Genomic DNA, 25,269 nt, shown 5'->3' with positions numbered 1-25,269 from the left:
CCAAATGCATATAATTTTTGATGGTACAAAGAAACGCATTTTTTTATTTTTATTCTCCGAGTCATAACTGTAAAACTTACATCTGGAGCTTTCATATATCGTTAAAATTTAAAGAAACGGGGTACGCCATATTTGATGATAAATTGATTTACTCTCATTTCGTAACTGTAACTATACACAGAACGTTCGAGTATTGTTTCTCTGAATGTTATTTTGCAATTTTTAAGTGATTTTTAAATAATTATAAAAGAAAAGACCGAAGAAGAAGCTTTCGTCTCAGTCTTGGCTGAGAATAAAATTCTTTCGAGCTCGTTTCTATGTCAACGAAAAAGTACGAGTCAACTTGCGGGTCTGGCTACGAGATTACACATTGTAGGCAAATAATGTTGTTATATGTGTACGCAAACGTTACCAAACTGTGTTCGAGTGGACACTTCGTATTGGCATCCGTGTTGGACTGGAACGGCGCTGGTCGAGTTTACCTCGTTAAAAAACGTAAATACCCAATTAATAGAAGCAGTTTCGAAAATAAATCAACGTTACATCTTACTCGATTACGCTGGCTACCCTGTTCTAGCATTAATTAACGCCGTTTACTAAATCCGCGAACGTTGAAATAATGAAACTGGATTTAAGGCTGTTTTCTTTGGAACAGGCAACGGGGCGAGTCGGTCCAATTAAGAAACTGGATTTTTAACAGATCCAACGAATCCGCGCGAACTCGTGACAATTAGCGGGACATGCGTTCGGGGAAGTTAATTGGGAGCAGTTCGAAATAATAATGATAATAAAAATAAATTTAGAGGGAAGCTGGTTGGTTTTACGTTTGACAAATGATACGCGACGTTTCCAGGGGGAGAAAAAATAACGGAACTGACGAGTCTTAACAAGAAATTTTACAATTTGTCGACGCTAAAATGCCTGGTAATTACGGACAGATAGAATCGTAAAATATCTTGATCGTTTTTCTTAAACATATTTCTTTTACGAGACATTCCTTACCCGGTTATCGTGGTTACTAAACTAATTTAATATATTTTCCACATTCTGTGTTTATCCCATTTCCACAAAGTCCCCTTCGAAAGAAATCCAAAAGTAGTACCGAGTAATATGTACTATTAACACATTAACAACGGGGCATTTTTATTAAAACTTTCCTATACGATGATTTTAACGACATAGAATTCCTCGAACATGTGCATACTAAAAATTTGATAAATATTTTTTTGTTTCTTGTGTTGTCGGAGAAAAAGCACGCACTTGTCCTAAAACGAAATGTTGTATACCAGTATGCATCACTATGTTTACGCCAGTATGTCTCATCATGTTTACGCGCACACAAAACTCCAAAACATCTCAAATTCTTTTCCATAGTTATCCTGACTCACACCTGAACCTTGACCACTGACTCATTTTTGGAAGCTCTCTCTGTCTCGCCCTTTTCTCTCCCTACCTTTCCCTCTTTTCCAGTCCTGCATATATATCCCGCACTTTTTCCAAAATGGACACTCTGATTCTGATTGTCGACAGTCACACGAACGCGCAAGCTTCTAGTCTAAGACAACGAATAGTCAAATTGTATTTGTACGCCGTTAACCTAGTATTCCGACGATTAATAAAGTATTATTAAGAGGAATACAACAGAAAATTCTAGCGTAGAAACTAGCGATAATCTTGTGTTGTGACACATTATCGAATTAAAATAGAATCAAAAGAACAATACTTCCGTTTGTGTCGAAAGAATCGATCAAGTATGTTTCAGTACCCTCAATTTATAAAAAAGAAACTATATTTTCGATGTCGCCACAATTGTAGAGGTTCGAGTGGCTCCTCGGTCGGGACGCCCCGTATGTGCCACGAATTACGTCCCGTAGATAGAAAAGGTCTCGTTTATACAAAGAGATACCGTAAATTGTACGGAACGCGTGGAATGTATGTTTTTTATGTGTATACAGGTCTTTTTTCTTTTTTTTAAAAACGTACGCGATGTTTATCGTGATTATAAAAGGACAAACGAAAGAGCCACGTATACCTGAGTGACGGGAGAGACGCACTCGATGACACAGACGACGGTACTCGTATTCGAGTGCCAAGTGCTTGGACGCGAGTGACATACGCTTTAAGGCATTACGATTCCGTTTGTGGACACTTTCTCTTCACCGATTCGTGCACGCGTCTCTCGAAATGTCGTTCGGGAATTCGAAGCGCCGCGTTCGTAGAATCTGTGTCAAAATCATACGCGAAGGGATTCCAATAACTATTTTTTTTCACGATTCTCTAACGTCACCACCGAATTAGGAAGTTGGATTCCGGCGACGTCACGACCGATTTCCCCGATGGATCTTAAAAATTAAATGGACCGTTTATTTTGAAAGTGGTGTAAGTCCTTTTTTTAAAAAAAAATGAGATATGATGTGATTTATGCTTAATTTAGTGTAAACTTTTTGTTTATGACTAGTTAGTATTTGATATCTTAAAAAATGCTAATGCTTTGTTCAATTTAAAATTTGCCAGTAAAAGAAATTACGTAACCATTGATTATGAAAGTGGTGTAAGTCCAATTTCCATACTTATGTTATTGCATATAGTGATACGTGTACTGGGCAAAATTGAAATTTACAAATGGCGTTGATGTGGTTGAGGGTTGTCCAGTCTTTGGAAAATAACATTGAGGTAATTGATCATCAATTTTTACTATCCGGACATTCGTATCTTCCAAACGATACAGATTTTGGTATCATAGAAATGGCATTACGAAAAAAGAATTTCCTGGACACACCACAGGATTATTATGACGTTATAAACCAATGTAGGCGACATAATAAATTTATTTTACACGAAATGAAACGAGAGAATTTCGTTTCAACAAAAAATCTACGAAACGCAATTAAAAAACAGATAAGAAGAAACACTAATGTAGGAAAAGTAAATTGGTTGCAAATATGTTGGATGAGATTCTGCAAAACTGCACCGTATACTATTTCATATAAAACATCAATGGAGGTCACAGAATTGAAGACTCTAAATTTATCAGCTACATGTCGGGGAAGACCGCTAAAATTTGAAAAAATCGCCCTGGCGCCTTTGTATCACGATACCAAGCCTATTACATACGAAAAATATAAGGATATGCAGCAGCTATTACCTTATACAGGGTGTTCGGCCACTCCTGGGAAAAATTTTAATGGGGGATTCTAGAGGCCAAAATAAGACGAAAATCAAGAATACCAATTTGTTGATCGAGGCTTTGTTAAAAAATTATTAACGTTTAAAGTTCCGCCCATAATGAATTTTTTTCTAGAAAATGCGCAAGATTTCGAGGGTATGCGTAATGACCAAAAATTATTGTAATTGACCCCTGCAACTAAAAATATTTTTTCCAAAACGATTTGGAATTTTTTTTTTCCGTCGAAAAATTTCACACATTCTCGAATTTTTTTCTCGAAAGTGGGTACAATTCCGGGAGTATGTCTAGTGACCAAAAATTATTGTAATTTACCTCTGCAACTAAAAATATTTTTTCCAGAACGTTTTGAAATTTTTTTTTTTCGTCGAAAAATTTAGGCGCCAAATTAGATTTTCGGTAAGGAATTTTTTTCTCGATAGTGCGTAGGATTTCGAGGGTACGTGTAATGACCAAAAATGATTGTAATTGACCCCCGCAACCGAAAATAATTTTTCCAAAACGATTTGACAAATTTTTTTTTCGTCGAAAAACTTCAACACCTTCTCGAATTTTTTTCTCGAAAGTGGATAAGATTTCGGAGGTATGTGTAATGACCAAAAATGATTGTAATTAACCCTCGCAGCTGAAAATAATTTTTTCAGAACGATTTGAAATTGTTGAATTTAATTGTTAATAACTTTTTAACGAAGCCTCCATCAACAAATTTTTATTCTTGATTTTCGTCTTATTTTGGCCTCTAGAATCCCTCATTAAAATTTTTCCCAGGGGTGGCCGAACACCCTGTATACCTCCTGTGCATCATGAATATTTCAAAACACTGCCACATGAAGAGCATAAATAATTAATAATACCAATATCTTGTGTTAAGTTTAACAATATATAAATATAATTAACGTTCAAAATAAAAAATGCTAATCCTATTTTATTTCTTGTTATTATTTATAAACAAAATTGGATTAATATGAGATATATTTTAAGTGATATTTGTTATTTCAAGAGGCCAAAATAAGACGAAAATCAAGAATATCAATTTGTTGATGGAGGCTTCGTTAAAAAGTTATTAACAATTAAATTCAAAAATTTCAAATCGTTTTGGAAAAATTATTTTCGGTTGCGGGGGTCAATTACAATCATTTTTGGTCATTACACATACTCTCGAAATCCTACGTACTTTCGAGAAAAAAATTCTTTACCGAAAATCTAATTAGGTGTCTAAATTTTTCGACGAAAAAAAAAATTTCAAATCGTTCTGAAAAAATTATTTTCAGTTGCAGGGGTCAATTACAATCATTTTTGGTGAATACACATACCTTCGAAATCCTATCCACTTTTTAGAAAAAAAATCGAGAAGGTGTGAAATTTTTCGACGGAAAAAAAAAATTTGAAATCGTTTTGGAAAAATTATTTTTAGTTGCAGGGGTCAATTACAATCATTTTTGGTGAATAGGCATACCCCCGAAATCCTGCGCATTTTCGAGAAAAAAATTCAATACGGGTGAAACTTTAAACGTTAATAACTTTTTAACGAAACCTCAATCAATAAATTGGTATTCTTGATTTTCGTCATATTTTGGTCCCTAGAATCTCCCATTAAAATTTTTCCCAGGAGTGGCCGAACACCCTGTATAATTAAATTACATATTGCTAAATTAGTACAAACATTCCCAGACTTCACATAATTAACCTATATTTTTTAATTGTCAGATCTGCTAACATTCAATTTTCTCGAAACAAAAGTAAATGGACTTGCACCACTTTCAAAATAAACGGTCCAAATGTTTCTTTTTTTCAATCAAGGAACAACGCGTCAAAAAACTGTCTTTTTCCATGCGTTTGCGCAACGATCGTTACGCATTGATAATAACGTCGTCGGGAACGCTCGCGCAGGAAATACGATACCGAAGCTTTCTGCCAGCGATCGTTTTACAGTACGGATTATGAAAGCGCGCAGTCGATTCTGTTGAAAAACACGCGCACACGCGCTCAGAGACGCACCGACGCTGGATCAGTCATCGCGCGGGCGTCAAGATCGTAATTTGTTTCGAAACACGCGACCGTATACGTTTAGAACCCGGTATTTATTTTTATCGATCGGACCGCGGCTAAGTGGAGGTTTATGCGCGATTGGCCACCGTGATGGATTTAATTGAACGTTAGTAATTAATCGTGTTCGCTGTACGTCGACCAGGTTCACGGTGTCGATTTCAATATGTGCTATTAGCGGCGCCTTCAGGTGGACGTAACGGCCAACAAGTATCTCGGTTGTAAGCGAGACACTTTTCTCAAATGGAGTTATTTCTCTTGAGCAACGTAACAGCCGTTACATTTTCATCGGCGGTTCGCCGGCGGAGATAGAAATCGGTGGACCACTGTGTAAAAAAAAGTCCAAGTACGGGCTGTTTCGTAATTCGCTACAATAATTAAAGACACGGTGAATTTTCTCGTAATGTAAATCACGTCGCGAACAAATTGTGTCGAATCGAGGCCTGAAAGATCGAGGATGGAGAGTCGTATTTTAATGCAGCACATTTTTCAAAGCATATTGATCCACTAGATTGCATTTAACGCTGGAACTAGTGGTAAAAATGACTCATTCGTAATTTCTAATGAAAATTGTACAAAATTTACTCGATTGGATTTTTGAAAATTCACCGTAGTTTTCTATTCATAAACGTTTATTGCCATTGTACTAGAGGGATTCTAGAGGCCAAAATAAGACGAAAATCAAGAATATCAATTTCTTGACTGAGGCTTCGTTAAAAAGTTATTAACAATTAAATTCAAAAATTTCAAATCGTTCTGGAAAAATTAATTTTAGTTCCGGGAGTCAATTACAATCATTTTTGGTCATTAGACATACCTCTGAAATCCTACCCATTTTCTAGAAAAAAATTCTAGCAGGTGGACAAATTTTTCGACGAAATTAAAAAGTTTCTAATCGTTCCAAAAAAAATATTTTTTAGTAAAGGGGTTAATTACAATCATTTTTAGTGAATAGACATACCCCCGAAATCCTACGCATTTTCGAGAAAAAAATTCACGAAGGTGGACAAATTTTTCGTCGAAATTGAAAAGTTTCAAATCGTTCTGGAAAAATTATTTTCGATTGCAGGGATCAATTGCAATCATTTTTGGTGAATAGACATAACCCCGAAATCCTACGCATTTTCGAGAAAAAAATTCAAGAAGGTGGACAAATTTTTCGTCGAAATTGAAAAGTTTCAAATCGTTCTGGAAAAATTATTTTCGATTGCAGGGATCAATTGCAATCATTTTTGGTGAATAGACATAACCCCGAAATCCTACGCATTTTCGAGAAAAAAATTCGAGAAGGTGTGAAATTTTTCGACGGAAAAAAAAATTTCAAATCGTTTTAGAAAAATTATTTTCGATTGTAGGGGTCAATTACAATCATTTTTGTTGAATAGACATACCCTCGAATTCCTACGCTGTTTCGAGAAAAAAATTCAATTAGGTGGGCAAATTTTTCGACGAATTTGAAAAGCTTCTAATAGTTCTAAAAAAATTATTTTTAACTAAAGGGGTTAATTACAATAATTTTTGGTGGATAGATATACCCCCGAAATCCTACTCATTTTCTAGAAAAAAATTCGAGAAGGTGTGAAATTTTTCGACGGAAAAAAAAAATTTCAAATCGTTTTAGAAAAATTATTTTCGATTGCAGGGGTCAATTACAATCATTTTTGGTGAATACACATACCCTCGAATTCCTACGCTATTTCGAGAAAAAAATTCAATTAGGTGGGCAAATTTTTCGACGAATTTGAAAAGCTTCTAATAGTTCTAAAAAAATTATTTTTAACTAAAGGGGTTAATTACAATAATTTTTGGTGGATAGATATACCCCCGAAATCCTACTCATTTTCTAGAAAAAAATTCGAGAAGGTGTGAAATTTTTCGACGGAAAAAAAAAATTTCAAATCGTTTTGGAAAAATTATTTTCGATTGCAGGGATCAAATACAATCATTTTTTGTCATTAGACATACCCCCGAAATCCTACTCACTTTCTAGAAAAAAATTCTAGTAGGTGGACAAATTTTTCGACGAAATTAAAAAGTTTCTAATCGTTCTAAAAAAAATATTTTTTACTAAAGGGGTTAATTTCAATCATTTTTAGTGAATAGACATACCCCCGAAATCCTTCTCATTTTCGAGAAAAAAATTCGAGAATGTGTGAAATTTTTCGACGGAAAAAAAAAATTTCAAATCGTTTTAGAAAAATTATTTTCAATTGCAGGGATCAAATACAATCATTTTTTGTCATTAGACATACCCCTGAAATCCTACTGACTTTCGAAAAAAAAATTCAAGAATGTGGACAAATTTTTCGACGAATTTGAAAAGCTTCTAATCGTTCTAAAAAAATTATTTTTAACTAAAGGGGTTAATTACAATAATTTTTGGTGGATAGATATACCCCCAAGATCCTGCGCATTTTTGAGAAATAAATTCAGTACGGGCGGAACTTTAAACGTTAATAACTTTTTAACGAAGCCTCCTATCGACAAATTGGTATTCTTGATTTTCGTCTTATTTTGGCCTCTAGAGTCCTCCATTAAAATTTTTCCCAGGTTTGGCCGAACACTCTGTATAGGGTCAGATGCCCTAATATGAAATACGTTTCTAATTTGGAACACGGATCGATCGTGAATATTCGCAGTCTCACGACCACAATTGGACAAATTTTATTCACGAATCGACGAGTAAGAATTTTTAACTCCTAAACTATTGGGTCTTGTTACGACTTAAAACAATTTATGGGATAAACGAATGGCGCGAACTTATGGAACGATCTAATATAAAGGTGCATTTTATTTATTTTAAACATACATTTTTTAGATGAGTACCCACCCTATTATTATGAGCATGTCGGAGCGAGAGGGCTAAATAGATTCGGGGAGGTGGATCGGAGGCGAAACGAAATTCCCGCGCGTTTCGACACGGTGGATTCGCGGAACGGGTCGTTCCCCGGTTAAATAAAGCAGAAGAGTATTCGTTGGTTCGCGCGGGGCGGCGCGAAGCTCATGGCTGTCGGCTTAAAACGTTCAGTCGGATAAGTAGGCGCGACCAAACACAGGGAATTTCGCGTCTTGGCGAACTGTCACGCCGTTTCCCGCGCATCACCGGCGCATGACTAATTAATCCTGACAGTTACAGAGGCTATTTCCGTCGATCGCCGACCGATCGACTTACCGACGCTCGCAATTAACGCGGCGTCGCGGAGGCGATCGCCGGATCGAATCTGTTGGAATAGTCGGAATACGATCCTCGGGACGGTCAGCCGGTCGAGCCACCTTGGTCGAGCTAATTTATCTCGTTAATTGCCGTTGTAATCGACCAATCGGAGCGTATACTCGCTCCCGATCCGCTCTGTCATTGGTCAGCGACGTACGCGTGTAACGGTAGACGAACTGGTACCGTAAGAACGATCTATCGACGCGGAGACCTTTCGATATAATGGCGGATCGGATGCTGGGGGGTCTCGTTGATCGTTGCTTTTAGGAATTCTGAACCTTTTGAATACGTTAAACTAACTACTGTAGGCAATTAGAATGCTTCGGACAGGGACAGGGTTTATGATGCGTACGCTAGCTCGATCAGCGAGAGCGCACAATAGCGATGGTCGCATCATAAACCTGGTCGCCGAAGGGAGTGCAGGTAGCCGACGTCCAGGGTACAAAATTGTCACCTGGTTTGCACGAAGAGGGACGTCGGAGGTGGGTGTTTTCGGAGGAACATGATTGGCGAAAAAAAGAACCGCCTATCCTCCGAAAACCAAATAAGTAACAGGCCGCGACAGGTAGTCGGGGCCATAAGTGATACGCAAGCCAGAAGAGACTCGTATGATTATAATTGTGTAGTATATAAAATATAGACTGTATTATTTATTGAACTGGTATCTCCGTTTCCTTGCCCGGATTCAGCCATCCCTTATACTTGACCACACTACGAAAGTAGAAAGTTCGAATTTCAAAGTGCTTTCTGTTCTCATCAATGTTCGTGCACGTAGGCCCTGGGTAGCTTCGTTAAACAATGTTGGAATTGTGAAAATTCGGGTAAAAGGGCTGATCACCTGTGTTATCGTACAATAGACATTGTATTGCTGCCATTTAGGCTTTGTACAAGTGTCTTACTTTGTATATAGATTCTCGTGAATATGCAACTGTGATTTCCTCGGTTATTATTTCACCGACAAAAAATGTGGAGTATAAAGGGAGCAATGCAATCCTTGGTATTTGGATATTTACAATTTAACATACATATTTCATTAGTTGAATATTAGAATTGTAAGCGTTCGAATACTTTCGTGTATGAGTGTACATACGTTTCTTCGCGTATCTTCGTGAATCTGGCTGTTCGTTTTGTACTGTTAGCTTCTAAACCCCTATTAATTGCTTCGATTCGAGGTGATCGAAAGATTTTCCTATGGTCAACGAAATTTCTAGAAGAGCTTCTGATATTGCAACGTTATTACGAGGTCTTAGGAACCTTTAAATTTCCCTGGGTACCCTGGGTACCCTGGGTAGCTTCGTTAAACAATGTTGGAATTGTGAAAATTCGGGTAAAAGGGCTGATCACCTATGTTATCGTACAATAGACATTGTATTGCTGCCATTTAGGCTTTGTACAAGTGTCTTACTTTGTATATAGATTCTCGTGAATATGCAACTGTGACTTCCTCGGTTATTATTTCACCGACAAAAAATGTGGAGTATAAAGGGAGCAATGCAATCCTTGGTATTTGGATATTTACAATTTAACATACATATTTCATTAGTTGAATATTAGAATTGTAAGCGTTCGAATACTTTCGTGTATGAGTGTACATACGTTTCTTCGCGTATCTTCGTGAATCTGGCTGTTCGTTTTGTACTGTTAGCTTCTACACCCCTATTAATTGCTTCGATTCGAGGTGATCGAAAGATTTTCCTATGGTTAACGAAATTTCTAGAAGAGCTTCTGATATTGCAACGTTATTACGAGGTCTTAGGAACCTTTAAATTTCCCTGGGTACCCTGGGTACCCTGGGTAGCTTCGTTAAACAATGTTGGAATTGTAAAAATTCGGGTAAAAGGGCTGATCACCTGTGTTATCGTACAATAGACATTGTATTGCTGCCATTTAGGCTTTGTACAAGTGTCTTACTTTGTATATATATTCTCGTGAATATGCAACTGTGACTACCTCGGTTATTATTTCACCGACAAAAAATGTGGAGTATAAAGGGAGCAATGCAATCCTTGGTATTTGGATCCCGATTGGCCAAAGTGAAATTATAAATGATTCGTCGAAATGGCTGCAACTATTGCAAAGATCGTTGGATGCCTCGAGGCGATCGATAGGGATTATACAGCGAGAATGATCGATAAGAGTAAGGAAGATGGATGGAAACATCGTCGTACAGAATCGACCTACACGCGATACCACACGAACCTTTTACGAGACAGCGAAATACCAAGAAACACTATCGGCCAACTCTTTATCGAGCATTCCGCAGATAAGACGACCCCTCTATTGGTTCTCCGCAGCGCGCGTCGTCCGTGCATGTACATTTTAACGAGGACGTTTTACAGTAACGCAGGTGCCTCGAACATCCCCTATTTAAACAACCCTTATCGCGCGTGAAAGCTTGATAAACTAATGTTCTCGTGCATTACGAAGGAAACGAGATAGGTTGAACGGTAGACCACGGCAGGCGTGTTGTGTACTCGGGAAAATCTATTGCAGCATCAGTATCCATTTTCGAAACTCTGGAATTCACTGACCTCTGATAACGATTACGACGAACTGCAAAGGATTCTATTCGAACACCATATACATATAATAACAAGAATTTGTGAAAGTCGGAGAAACAGTCAGAATTTTTAATATTTTAGAAGGTCATTTTTAAAGTCTCCAAGCAATGACAGTCACAGCGGTTTCACCCCTTAATGTCTACGTGAAAGGGTATCGTACCGAATCGATTGTCACAAACCTTTAACCCTTAAATGCATGATTTTTCCTTTTTAAATACAATAAATTGAAACAGGTAGATAATTAAACATAGATTAAGGGAAAAATAAAGAAAAATTTTTTTTTTCTAAAAAGTATATTTTTATAAAGAAAACTTACTGATGTAGATCTACATCAGTATGCATTACAGTTACTATTAATAATGTACCCTAAGTACTATTCTATTATACGATTGTCTTCGAATTAGGCTTACTGCAGTGAATGACTTTTTGCACGTAATAATACTATTTAGTATCCACTAAAATGAAATTACAATTTCACCGCCAAAGTGTGTATTTGAAAGTGTTGCGCCAAACTGCCAAATTTTGTCAGTTAAAAAAGTGAACTGCCATATCATGAAAGTTTGCGTTCAAAAACTAAGATAGATATTTTTAGCACCTATTAAAAGTAAAAAATACTGTGTTTGAATTACCGTTTAGAAATTATGTAAGGAAGAAAACACTAATGTACATATACATCATCATGCATTTAAGGGTTAAATATCTCAACGAATAAATCTTGCACAGCAGTTCCAAGAGCTCGGATTCGTAAGAAGCTAATTTTCATTTATATCGAGTCGCCATTACAGCGTAGGGGATACGAGTGGGAGTAACAGTGTAATCGATCACCGGAACGGGGTAGCTTCTGGTGTCGGACCGCAGTTAGTCACGCTGGGTTGGACAAAGTTGAACGAACGGAAACGCGCGCCGGAGGAGTCGATCAAAATTGGCTTGGCCTGTGAAATGGCCGTTTATCGTTTTCGCAGTCACTTCCGCTCGGTGGCGGACAGATCCAGCGACGGCACCCTCCGGACTGTCCATCTAATTTCGAATGATCTAAGCGCGACGGTTGTTTAGGCACGTTCGCGCGTCTGGCAACGCACATAGTAGTGGTTTGAAGAGAGAGAGAGAGAGAGATACACACGTGTCCTGGTGGGGGTAGCTGTGAATGAAGCTAACCACGCGCACTCTGAATGGAGCCGAGGCCCACGGTGGATGAGTGTATTTCCGTTCGTGTTTATACAGGAATGCGCCCGAGGAGCCCGGGACATTTGAAACGTAACAGAGCCACCTTCCGAGTCCTCGTTTCTCCAGGGGGGTGGTACACGGATCCACGAGAATGGGACTCTGCCCACTAGCTGTCGTCGTTCGAATAACACCTATTTTCGGCCTCCGCGTACCGGGCTTTACGACGGGCGAACGGTTTCGCGCGAGAACAGCCGCCGTTTGAACACCCGCCGCGTCACGTTTCAGACCGACGCTTGACTTTCGTTTGTCGCGGTTCGTTTAGAAAAATTTTGATTTACGACCGTCCCTCTGCCTCTGTTTCGCGCCACGGACGTTCCTTTCTTTTTCACGAAAAGCCTCCACCCGATAGAACCGCGTCGGGGCAAATTTCAGTTCGTCAACGGCGAATAAATAGTTTAAAGAACGTGAAATAAGTTTCTTACAACGAGTCCTTCGTCGACGTTCCGAGATGCTCTGTTTTGAATTCTTTATGAACGAGACATTTGAGAAATATAGAAATTTTTTCCGCTGGAAATTGTCTATGTCTCTTTTCAGTCGACGGTCGCAGAATTCAAAGCATTCTGGAAAATTTGCAGTAAAGATCAATGGTAAAAATGGCTCCGATGTGGCTTCGAAATTCTGGGCGAAAACATATACGTAAACTGCGGATTTTTATGCAGATATTTTTATTAGAATTAATGAAATGGGAGCTTCATAGAGAGTTATCTCAACCCCTAAATATATTCCGTGTTCTACTTTGAGTATTTCTTATATTTTTGCATTCTGTAGTTTTTTGAGAATAAAAACTTCCCATCCGCAGTCTACATACAGGGCGTTCGGGAAAAATTTTAATAGAGGGGCTCTAGAGGCCAAAATAAGACGAAAATCAAGAATACCAATTTCTTGATGGAGGCTTTGTTAAAAAGTTATTCACAATTAAATTCAACAATTTCAAATCGTTCTGGAAAAATTATTTTCGGTTACGGGGGTCAACTACAATCATTTTTGGTCATTGCACATACCTCCGAAATCCTATCCACTTTCGAGGAAAAAATTCGATTAGGTACTGAAATTTTTAGACGAAATTAAAAAATTTCAAATCATACTAAAAAAATTATATTTAGTTGCAGAGGTCAATTGCAATCATTTTTGGTCATTAGACATACCCTCGAAATCCTACCCATTTTCTAGAAAAAAATTCGAGGAGTGAAATTTTTCGACAAAAAAAAAAAATTTCATATCGTTTTGGAAAAAATATGGTTAGCTGTGGGGGTCAATTACAATCATTTTTGGTCATTAGACATACCCTCGAAATCCTACCCACTTTCGAGGAAAAAATTCAAGAAGGAGTGAAATTTTTCGACAGAAAAAAAAAATTTCAAATCGTTTTGGAAAAAATATGGTTAGCTGTGGAGGTCAATTACAATCATTTTTGGTCATTAGACATACCCTCGAAATCTTACCCACTTTCGAGGAAAAAATTCGATTAGGTACTGAAATTTTTAGACGAAATTAAAAAATTTCAAATCATACTGAAAAAATTATATTTAGTTGCAGAGGTCAATTGCAATCATTTTTGGTCATTAGACATACCTCCGAAATCCTATCCACTTTCTAGAAAAAAATTCGAGGAGTGAAATTTTTCGACAGAAAAAAAAAATTTCAAATCGTTTTGGAAAAAATATGATTAGCTGTGGGGGTCAATTACAATCATTTTTGGTCATTAGACATAACCTCGAAATCCTACCCACTTTCTAGAAAAAAATTCGAGAAGGAGTGAAATTTTTCGACAGAAAAAAAAAATTTCAAATCGTTTTGGAAAAAATATGGTTAGCTGTGGAGGTCAATTACAATCATTTTTGGTGAATAGACATACCCCCGAAGTCCTGCGCATTTTCGAGAAAAAAATTCAATACGTGTGGAACTTTACACGTTAATAACTTTTTAACGAAGCCTCCATCAAGAAATTGGTATTCTTGATTTTCGTCTTATTTTGGCCTCTAGAATCCCCCATTAAAATTTTTCCCAGGGGTGGCCGAACACCCTGTATAACTTTTGATACTACTGATACAAAATTCAGACAGAATATCCTTCTTTCGATAGTATCAGGATCGTAGAACGCATTTCTATGCTTAGATTACTTCTTTTAATACCTGTCGTGCAGTCGAATCGAACTGACTTCGAAAGAAGAACAGAATGGTTTCTACATTTTGTAGAAACCGATACTAGGAGTTCCGTTGCGACAATAATACCGCCATTGTACCGTGCACCAGCCAGACGAGTCAGACATCTTTCGCGGTGGTAATTAAATCTAGTCTTTGAGATCTCGTAAACCGTTGATGTACCCACAGTGTATACTTTGCACGCGTCTGGTCTCGTACCGATGGGCGCCACTTCAAACGGCCGCGAAAGTAAACTTTGCTGGAGCTTTGGTGGTTTTCGAGCTACGGCCAGTCGGTTTCCTACGGTCACCCGTGGCTTTGAACTTTGAAAACAAGGCCGATCCGTAGGGGATAGCCGTTGCCCGGGACCAGTTACCGGGAATAAGTGGATAACTAACCGTTAAATGAATTATTGTCGGGTAAACACGCCTCGCGACATTTAGTACCGCGGCGAATCGTACGCTCGCTAATCGCCGGGCACGGATTCCGCGTTTGTATTTAAATAGCAAATTTGAAGAGGCGCTACGCGGCAAAGAAGAAATAACCGTTTATATAAATATGCATTAAACGGCCAACCGCTTTACGTAATACTTCTTAACGAGTGCTTGCTTACATCGCATGTTCAAGGTTCGAAATGCTCGAATATAGACGCGATGCTCCTACGATTCCGTACGTCGTGCAGGATCTCTGTCCCCTCGAGAGACTTATTGCGCGACGCGCGAGTGTTTGCGTCAAACATTTATAAATATGTCGACAAATATTTCGTTTTTTTTCATTCACCGTTTTACGTCGCGTCAACGTTGGCGACAACCTTCTTTTGGTGTGGTTATATTTTTTGGTAGGTTTCTTTTAGATATTTCAGGGTATCTTCTATATGTTTCTGTGACATCACGTTCAAATTTCAATAAACATCCTGTTATTTTAAGTCCCATCTCAAGACCATCTCAGATCCACGTAGCACGACCGATCAACCAAAATTCTTACGTTTCAAACAATCACAACCTCAATCCCTTCCCGTAGTTTAAGGAATCTGACTCGTGACGAAGAGTTTGGCCCGAACGTAAACATCAGGAGTCAGGCTCGCGGACAACAAATGACGATCGCGATTGAGTTTCAGTTCCTATCGGTACGCAGTTTAGCATCGGTCTGGTCTGTTTACCGCGGGTCAAACGCACAGTCGTCGATCAGAACTCGGGCAGAACACAGTTAGACCTCACTCTATCAGCACGCGATCTTTGTACATTCGGTTGCTGTTTTTAAAAGAACTGTGTCAGCGAATATTACCAGTTGAAATCACGTCAACGGTACGTATATCCGTTGAACCCCTGATCGATCGTCATCTCGCGTCGCAGCAAACTTGGACGTATTGTTTTTCACGGCGGGTTGAAACGGTACAAAATCATTAATCGGAAGTTTGTAGGGGCTTTTTTAGAATTACAGTAAGCAGCCCATTCGCGGTAACGCGCGTTGATAGTTGAAACCACCGCGACGACAAAAAGAGTTACGCTCTTTTTTTTCGCAACGGCTGTCGATTATCGTGTTTTCCACATTAGCATTGCTCACCGGACCTCGACGTCTAGACGCACGCTTGTCGGATGTGCACTTCATTGAACCCCCTGGGTACTCGTACGCTTTCGTAAGCGTCGCGTAAGTACCGTACGAAGAAAAAGACGAAAGCACGTCGATCGAGGTGGACGCTCGTGTACGATGCACACCGGGTCTTGTCCGAGCTACGAGCCTCTTGTCTATAAAACTCATAATAAAATTACGGCTTCATAAGCTAATAACGAGCGGCACCAGTTTCCCTTCGACGCGGCCGATTAATTAGCTGGGAACGGCCACGTTTCTACGCTTACTCGTCCAACCGATCGACGATCGTGCTGGAACCACTTGAAACACAATACCATCGCAGTATAGAGAATCGCGCGCTATTGTAACATGTCGATGACTCGTTCAATACGATTAAATTATTCAAATTTTTATATTTATTTTCATTTAAAGGGGGAGACTCGTGTAAGATGATAAAACGAGCAGCAATATTTGAGAATTTTTTTACAATATAAGGGTTCGAGAAAACTTTTCGCCACTTTTCACACAGTAATATTTAATAATACCTTATATGAATATAATACCAAATGCAAATTTAAAAATTGCATATATGCATCGTATAGTGTTTCTGGAGTTCGAAAAATGTGCGGGTCCTAAAAGCACGTTGAACGAACAGAGTGCGGTACGCAATGTGTTAATAGGAAGAACCTATCGTTGTTCCAGGCGCTGCTCGAGCCTGGAGACCTGCCAAATTCGATGAAAAATCGGTATCCTCGTTGGATCGGCGATTCAGCTACGCAGCACGAGGGGATCGTTGGTGTCGATCGCGCGAGGAGTCAGCACGAGCGGGACAGGTTCCCGTAATAAATCGCGATCGCGCGAGGAAGCCGCGCCATGCAATCAGCCAACGATGCGTCTGCAATCTGAGGAGTTGCACGTACGCGCATGTACGTGTACGTGGATGCATCGAGAGGGAACGAGGACCGCCGAAATTACAGCCATTATCGCGATAAAGGTGAGAACCAGTCGCTGTTTGTTTAACCCGATCGAGAATCGGGGTAGAGGTCGCGATCTTCCTATACGAAGAGAGAGAAAAAGAGACGAATCGAGAAAAGGAAAAAGAAAATGGGTCTCGAAAAAAATGGGGCGGAGTTTGACGTTTAACCCGCGAGTTAACGGGGCGTGTCTCGGTGAAACGGTAAGACCACGATTTACTCTCTGGCGTTTCACGCACGCTCTCGGGGCCTCTTACGATCCGCGCTGGACCGAATTTATCGTTTCCCCCGCCGATATTAACGAATGGATCACGATCGCGAGTAGCGTTTCTGTCCGTTCGCACGTGCACCGAACCCTGGTTCCATCCGATTGTTTGTTTCCATCTCTTCCGCGCCGCCGCGATGCGGTTTGCTCCCTCGTTTGTATAGACTCCGGCTGCCAGACAAGTATTACGACCCCACTGATCGTACGCTCTTGCGCTCGAGCCGCCGTTGCCTTTCGGCGATATAAACTTTGGTAAATTATTTCGAGGGGAGAGTAGCCAACGAACTTATCGAATCCACCGAAGGAAAGATTAACCTACTGTTGCTGGACACGCCAGACGATCGAAACATTCAACTTTCGAATTCCTATTAATATTTATGCTCCGCGCGTGTGTCCTGCCATGTTGCAGAACTTCCTTTATCGGTGGAACTATCGAAACAGTCGAAATTAGCCATTAGTCATATTCGTATATACGTATATTAGTTTATCGAAGCTGGTGTTCTCAAGACTGGTCAATTCACTGAAGACTGAATTTTTCTAAAATTTAGATTGTACATAGCGTTAAAACGAAATATTACTGAAATATGTTATTACTTCTAAGTTAGTCCACTCAACGGAAAACCGACTTAGGGCCGTTATAAAAGCCAAAGGTGGGCCAACTTCCTACTAAAACTTTCAATTATTCAATTTAAATAATTATTAAATGTTCCGTTCGAATACTTTTGTGAGCCGCTTCTGGTACGTGTTTACAATAAATGTAGTGTAAACACGGTACAAATCGTTGAATTATTGTCTAATCTTACTTATGTAGTCTTAAGACCAATCCCTTGCTATACGTGTCATATTACATCAAATGCTTCAATTTAACATACATATTTCATTAGTTGAATATTAGAATTGTAAGCGTTCGAATACTTTCGTGTATGAGTGTACATACGTTTCTTCGCGTATCTTCGTGAATCTGGCTGTTCGTTTTGTACTGGTAGCTTCTACACCCCTATTAATTGCTTCGATTCGAGGTGATCGAAAGATTTTTCTATGGTCAACGAAATTTCTAGAAGAGCTTCTGATATTGCAATGTTATTACGGGGTCTTAGGAACCTTTAAATTTTGTGATTCGTTTACCTTTAGAGGCACTCTTGGGTGTATTGCTAAAGATATTTTTTAAGGGTGGAAACCACTACGACGGATTGAAAAAATTTTTTCTTATCTCCTTCCAATGATCCTCGAAAATATTTAAATAAAATTCGCAAACGTGACAAAGTTAGAGAAGATTTAGTCGATGTACAGAATGTCACAGTTTTTTGAAACTTTTCCTTCAAAGTTCCACCGTTTTATAAAGAATATTTATTTTTTTTAATCCGGTACGTGCAACAGAAGCTACTGTCTTATAGTTTAAGAAAATTGCATGATTTCACAACTTGCAGAAAAAAAAGTCCCCCCTTTTTAACAAATTTTTGGAGGCCTCTCACGCTGATTACTATTGTGGCTATTATAGTAAATATTTTTATACGAAATTTTTAGAAGAAGTAGTTCAAGAAACGCACTTTCGAAAACATTAAACATTTATCAGAAAAAATTTCGTAGCTACGCCCAAAAAATTCTTGAAAATTTCCTTCAATTTCACAAAATTAACCCTCGAACGGACTCTCAATCTCAACTGAATCATTTTGCTTAAGGGTCAGGGCTATAATAATGAAAATTTTTACAAAAAACGTACTGTCGAAAACATTGAACATTTATCAGAAAAAATTTCGTAGCTACGCCCAAAAAATTCTTGAAAATTTCCTTCAATTTCACAAAATTAACCCTTGAACGGACTCTCAATCTCAACTGAATCATTTTGCTTAAGGGTCAGGGCTATAATAATGCAAATTTTTACAAAAAACGTACTGTCGAAAACATTGAACATTTATCAGAAAAAATTTCGTAGCTACGCCCAAAAAATTCTTGAAAATTTCTTTCACTTTCACAAAATTAACCCTCGAACGGACTCTCAATCTCAACTGAATCATTTTGCTTAAGGGTCAGGGCTATAATAATGCAAATTTTTACAAAAAACGTACTGTCGAAAACATTAAACATTTATCAGAAAAAATTTCGTAGCTACGCCCAAAAAATTCTTGAAAATTTCTTTCACTTTCACAAAATTAACCCTCGAACGGACTCTCAATCTCAACTGAATCATTTTGCTTAAGGGTCAGGGCTATAATAATGCAAATTTTTACAAAAAACGTACTGTCAAAAACATTAAACATCTATCAGAAAAAGTTTCATAGCTACGCCCAAAAAATTCTTAAAAATTTCCTTCATTTTCAGCCGCCACAGTGGTTTTCCCCCCTTCAACTTGAATTCCTTGCCTTCACGAAATATATAGGGTGGTCTAGAAATCGTAGAACACGATAATTGTAAAAAATCGTTTACAAAGTTGAACGAACTATCAATCTTCTCGAAAATGGAGTCGAGAATGAGAAAATGTGAAATTTTGTTCATCTCGGCGTAAAATCGTTCTTTGCATTCTCCTACCACCATGGAAAACAGAAATCAGAATCCAAAGCTCGTAAAGTTTGGTCGGTTTATCGCGTTACGAGTCAGCGGAGTCCGAGATCGCCATTGAAACGTATCCGAGAAGAGGTTGTCGTTTTCGATGTAATTTAAGCACACCTAATTTGTGTTACGGTTCAATCAGGGTGCGTTAACGTGTCACGCCGCGTACTATACGTCCACCGTGGTTTCGCAATACCCAAGATTGAATACCTTCGGATACATTTAAAGTACTTATAGACCGCTAACGTCACTCTTATCGCGTATGTTAATTCATGGTAATTTTGCTGCGCGGCGGCATCGTAAGTGGAGTAATGGTCAATCAACAAAGCGTCGCGCGAGTGTTTGTGCTTCGTGAAAGGATACTTGCCCACTTGGTAAATAATCGTAGAAAATTCTAACCTCGTTGGAAAATTCATACTAAACGGGGAGGGACAACCAAAAGCGAGAATTAGCGTTTTCTTTTTTAAAACGGCGTTCAAATTTATGGATCACGACGATCTTCTTGCTGGTTACAAAATGGGGAACAAATGGGGTACGAATTTTAGTGCAAAATAGAGATAAAATTCGGAAGTGAAACTTTTAAACGAACCACAAACTCTTTTGTGTGTTTGACAACTGTTTGAGAATTTTGCTACCACGGTTACCGGTCGAGATACGAATTTCTTCTACGAAAAATTAATCTCAATTGCTGTACACGCCTCGATCCTTTACGGAGTCGTCGGTGGATGGGGGAAAATGGTTTATTACGTGAAACGTAACAACGCGTAACAGGAATTCGCCGAAACTTGAAGAGTCAACGAACTGACGGTTTATAACATAAGAGTGGATAAATTTATTTTTATTTCAAGAGAAATTTACTTCTCCCATGGACTTGTGCTCTCTTAAGAATTGAAAACGTCATTTCATTGATTTGAAAGTGGCGTACGAACAATCATAGCCATCAAAAACATATTATTTCTTAAATAATGTTATTTATGCTAATTGGGATGATAAATTCGACACCCCTAGAAACTCAAAAACATTATTCTACCCATATTTTTAAATTTAATCTAACGCAAATCCTTCGATACCTCGAATGGACTTACGCCACTTTCAAAATAAACGGCTCAATTAATCAATCCCCAAGGTAAAGTACTCGTCGCGTTAAAACGTACTAATTTTCCTAAATTGCCCGTTATTTCTGACGTCGTTGTTACGACAAATACATAAATATATCTTCTTTATCTGGTTGTCAATTATTATCACAATTACGATCTACGATTACATGCAGTCATTCACATTCCGTATATATTTGCATATTAATTTCCGTGCGTGATTAAATTTTACATTGATTACGTATGCGCGCGCTCGAGCATGTTCATACCGGGGGGAGGGGAGGGAGGGAGATAAATATTAAATGAAAGAAACCGGGACTTTCTACCCGATAAACAAATCTTTAATTGATTAACCTGGTCCGTGCCACTTTTTTTTTTTTTTTTACTTGTTTTCGTAGACGACGTACGACTTTGAAATTTAAACAAAATTAAAATATATTAAAACCGAAGCGTGACTACTAATTCGACGCGATCCGCCGTTTTCTGTAATTAAATATTAAAATGCAAATTTCGACCCGTTTTTAAAGTTCAGGCTGGATCGTCGGATCTCGCGAAGCGATAGATAGACCACAGACGTTTATGCATTCGTGCAAAACGTAAGATTTACTCAAATCCATATACAGGGTGTTCGGTCACCCCTGGGAAAAATTTTAATGGGGAATTCTAGAGGCCAAAATAACACGAAAATCAAGAATACCAATTTGTCGATGGAAGCTTCGTTAAAAAGTTATTAAGCATTAAATTCAACAATTTCAAATCGTTCTGGAAAAATTATTTTCGGTTCCGGGGGTCAATTACAATCATTTTTGGTGAATACACATAACCCCGAAATCCTACTCAGTTTCGAGAAAAAAATTCTAGTAGGTGGACAAATTTTTCGACGAATTTGAAAAGTTTCTAATCGTTCTAAAAAAATTATTTTTTAGTAAAGGGGTTAATTTTAATCATTTTTGGTGGATAGATATACCCCCGAAATCCTACTCACTTTCGAGAAAAAAATTCGAGAAGGTGTGAAATTTTTCGAAGGAAAAAAAAATTTCAAATCGTTTTAGAAAAATTATTTTCGATTGCAGGGGTCAATTACAATCATTTTTGGTCATTAGACATACCCCCGAATTCCTACGCACTTTCGAGAAAAAAATTCAAGAATGTGGACAAATTTTTCGACGAATTTGAAAAGCTTCTAATCGTTCTAAAAAAATTATTTTTAACTAAAGGGGTTAATTTCAATCATTTTTAGTGAATAGACATACCCCCGAAATCTTTCTCATTTTCTAGAAAAAAATTCGAGAAGGTGTGAAATTTTTCGAAGGAAAAAAAAATTTCAAATCGTTTTAGAAAAATTATTTTCGATTGCAGGGGTCAATTACAATCATTTTTGGTCATTAGACATACCCCCGAATTCCTACGCACTTTCGAGAAAAAAATTCAAGAATGTGGACAAATTTTTCGACGAATTTGAAAAGCTTCTAATCGTTCTAAAAAAATTATTTTTAATTAAAGGGGTTAATTTTAATTATTTTTAGTGAATTGACATACCCCCGAAATCCTACTCACTTTCGAGAAAAAAATTCGAGAAGGGTGAAATTTTTCGACGGAAAAAAAAAATTTCAAATCGTTTTAGAAAAATTATTTTCAATTGCGGGGGTCAAATACAATCATTTTTGGTCATTAGTCATACCCCCGAATTCCTACGCACTTTCGAGAAAAAAATTCAAGAATGTGGACAAATTATACGACGAATTTGAAAAGCTTCTAATCGTTCTAAAAAAATTATTTTTAACTAAAGGGGTTAATTACAATAATTTTTGGTGGATAGATATACCCCCGAAATGCTACTCATTTTCGACAAAAAAATTCGAGAAGGTGTGGAATTTTCGACGGAAAAAAAAATTTCAAATCGTTTTGGAAAAATTATTTTCGATTGCAGGGGTCAAATACAATCATTTTTGGTCATTAGACATACCCCCGAATTCCTACGCACTTTCGAGAAAAAAATTCGAGAAGGTGAGAAATTTTTCGTCGAATTTGAAAAGCTTCTAATCGTTCTAAAAAAATTATTTTTAACTAAAGGGGTTAATTACAATAATTTTTGGTGGATAGATATACCCCCGAAATCCTACTCATTTTCGAAAAAAAAATTCGAGAAGGTGTGGAATTTTCGACGGAAAAAAAAAATTTCAAATCGTTTTAGAAAAATTATTTTCGATTGTAGGGGTCAAATACAATCATTTTTGGTCATTAGACATACCCCCGAATTCCTACGCACTTTCGAGAAAAAAATTCAAGAATGTGGACAAATTTTTCGACGAATTTGAAAAGCTTCTAATCGTTCTAAAAAAATTATTTTTAATTAAAGGGGTTAATTTTAATTATTTTTAGTGAAATGACATACCCCCGAAATCCTACTCACTTTCGAGAAAAAAATTCGAGAATGGTGAAATTTTTCGACGGAAAAAAAAAATTTCAAATCGTTTTAGAAAAATTATTTTCGATTGCAGAGGTCAAATACAATCATTTTTTGTCATTAGATATACCCCCGAAATCCTACCCACTTTCTAGAAAAAAATTCTAGTAGGTGGACAAATTTTTCGACGAATTTGATAAGCTTCTAATCGTTCTAAAAAAATTATTTTTAATTAAAGGGGTTAATTTTAATCATTTTTAGTGAATAGACATACCCCCGAAATCCTACCCACTTTCGAGAAAAAAATTCAGTACGGGCGGAACTTTAAACGTTAATAACTTTTTAACGAAGCTTCAATCAACAAATTAGTATTCTTGATTTTCGTCTTATTTTGGCCCTTAGAATCTCTCATTAAAATTTTTCCCAGGAGTGGCCGAACACTCTGTGTGAATTGTCGCATTTAAGGGTTGAGATCACCCTCTGCGAAGCTCCAGTTTCGTTAATTCTATCGATGAAAACCTGAATTTGTGTAGCGATAGAAGTACTCACCAGAACGAGCGTCGCACGAGCTTCCGCAGGTACCATTCGTAGATAATTTCGTCACCGAACAGCACAGATTTTTTATCCTGAACACAGACACGATGCTCGAATCTTCGCGAACGGCTTCTCCAACGATCCTTCACTGAACAATTTCACCATCGATCCCACGTTTCCTCGTTTCATCCAAATTCAGTTCGAGTGATATTAAAAGAGAAACTATCGCGATCCGTACGTTCGTACGTCAGATTTCATCGTAGAGCTCCCAGGGTCGATTGCCAAGTCCCGCGATCATCGAGATCTCAAAGTAATTGCACTCTCGACACGCGTGGCTGTTCACTTTCGAGATCTAGGTAAACGGAGCCCGCGGACACCGAATAACGGTACTCGATGCTTCCTATTTTCACTGACAGCTGTGCGACAGTGTCGCAAGAATTCTTCCGACAGTCGGCCAACGATGTTCAAAGAGTAGAAAGCATCCTGGCGGATTTATTCGCGGCGTAGAATCCTCGATGTTGTTCGATCGTTCCTCTCCCGCCAGAAAAATCAATCGCTTCGACACTGTTCCCAGACGCGTGCGATTTTCGGCTCGAGACGCCTTCGTGCAGGGCGGTCGGGGAAGAAAAATCTCAAAGTTGCAAAAGAGTCGCGTGAAAACACCGGGGGCGTCGCTTGGATGAGTAATGCCTCGTCTCGTGGCACGCGGAGAGGACGTCGAAGAAGAACGCAAATTTCACGAACGAGGGACGCCCAAAGTCGTTTCTTTAACGACGAATGGAAAGAGACGGCGGAGCAAAAGCGTGGCAGGAATATGGGGAACAAGAGAGGCAACTGTGGACGCCGGATTATCCGTAAGCGTAAACGCGCAACCGTTGCTCGGTTTTCTCGGTGGCCATGGAGGCGCGAGACGCATAATTTGTGCGCATTACCGACAAGATATACGACGTTCCTGCACGAGGACTATACTTCCTTCCGATCCACCGACTCGAAACCTGCGCCCCGAGCCCTCCACGGGGATTCCCCCACTGGGTAATTTTCGTTTCTCGAGATCGATCGCGATGTCGAGCACCGACGCGATAATAACGATTGTTTTATACGTCCGTGCCGGAGTCCTTCGAGGGGATGATCGATCGAGAAGATCGCGCAGTTCTTTTCACTGGAATCACATCGAAACCGCGCGTATCGTCCTCCGCGTTCCTCGAATCGAAGTCGCTGCGATTCCAAACCTAAACCAGACCTAATCTCGACCAGTTTCTTTTATATTTATTTTCGAAATTCCATCGAAACCGCACTTGGAGATATTCCGCGTATCTATCGTGTTTCCTCGATCAAACTCGGTGCAGTTCTGTCGACGTTGCGACGCGTGTCGGAAGAGGCAACGACTGGCGCCGGGCTGCGATCTTTTCACTTCCGTCTGCGAGAAATCGCCTCTCGTCGGTTATAATGTGCAGCGACCGTCGGCTGGCCTGTCCACGCAACACCGGTTCCGGACGATTTTCTCGATCC

At 38.6% G+C, this 25,269-nt stretch overlaps 2 protein-coding genes across 2 annotated transcripts in view; one reads left to right on the top strand and one right to left on the bottom strand.

Moving 5' to 3' along the window:
* LOC143348473 (uncharacterized) overlaps positions 1-16,931 on the top strand; it is a 129,837-nt gene extending 112,906 nt beyond the window's left edge. The window contains exon 3 of the mRNA XM_076778700.1: positions 16,642-16,931. Coding sequence (XP_076634815.1) covers positions 16,642-16,931 — 290 coding nt within the window. The remainder of the gene's footprint in view (positions 1-16,641) is intronic.
* Positions 1-23,914, bottom strand: part of LOC143347706 (uncharacterized) — a 134,534-nt gene extending 110,620 nt beyond the window's left edge. The window contains exon 1 of the mRNA XM_076777140.1: positions 23,776-23,914. The gene's annotated coding sequence lies outside the window, so the exon portion shown is untranslated. The remainder of the gene's footprint in view (positions 1-23,775) is intronic.
* Positions 23,915-25,269: the final 1,355 nt, after the last annotated feature.

This window comes from Colletes latitarsis, chromosome 11 (assembly GCF_051014445.1).
Source record: "Colletes latitarsis isolate SP2378_abdomen chromosome 11, iyColLati1, whole genome shotgun sequence".
Lineage (NCBI taxonomy): Eukaryota > Metazoa > Arthropoda > Insecta > Hymenoptera > Colletidae > Colletes > Colletes latitarsis.
The sequence above is the reverse complement of the archived record's forward strand: the minus strand, read 5'-3'. Positions and strand labels throughout refer to the sequence as shown.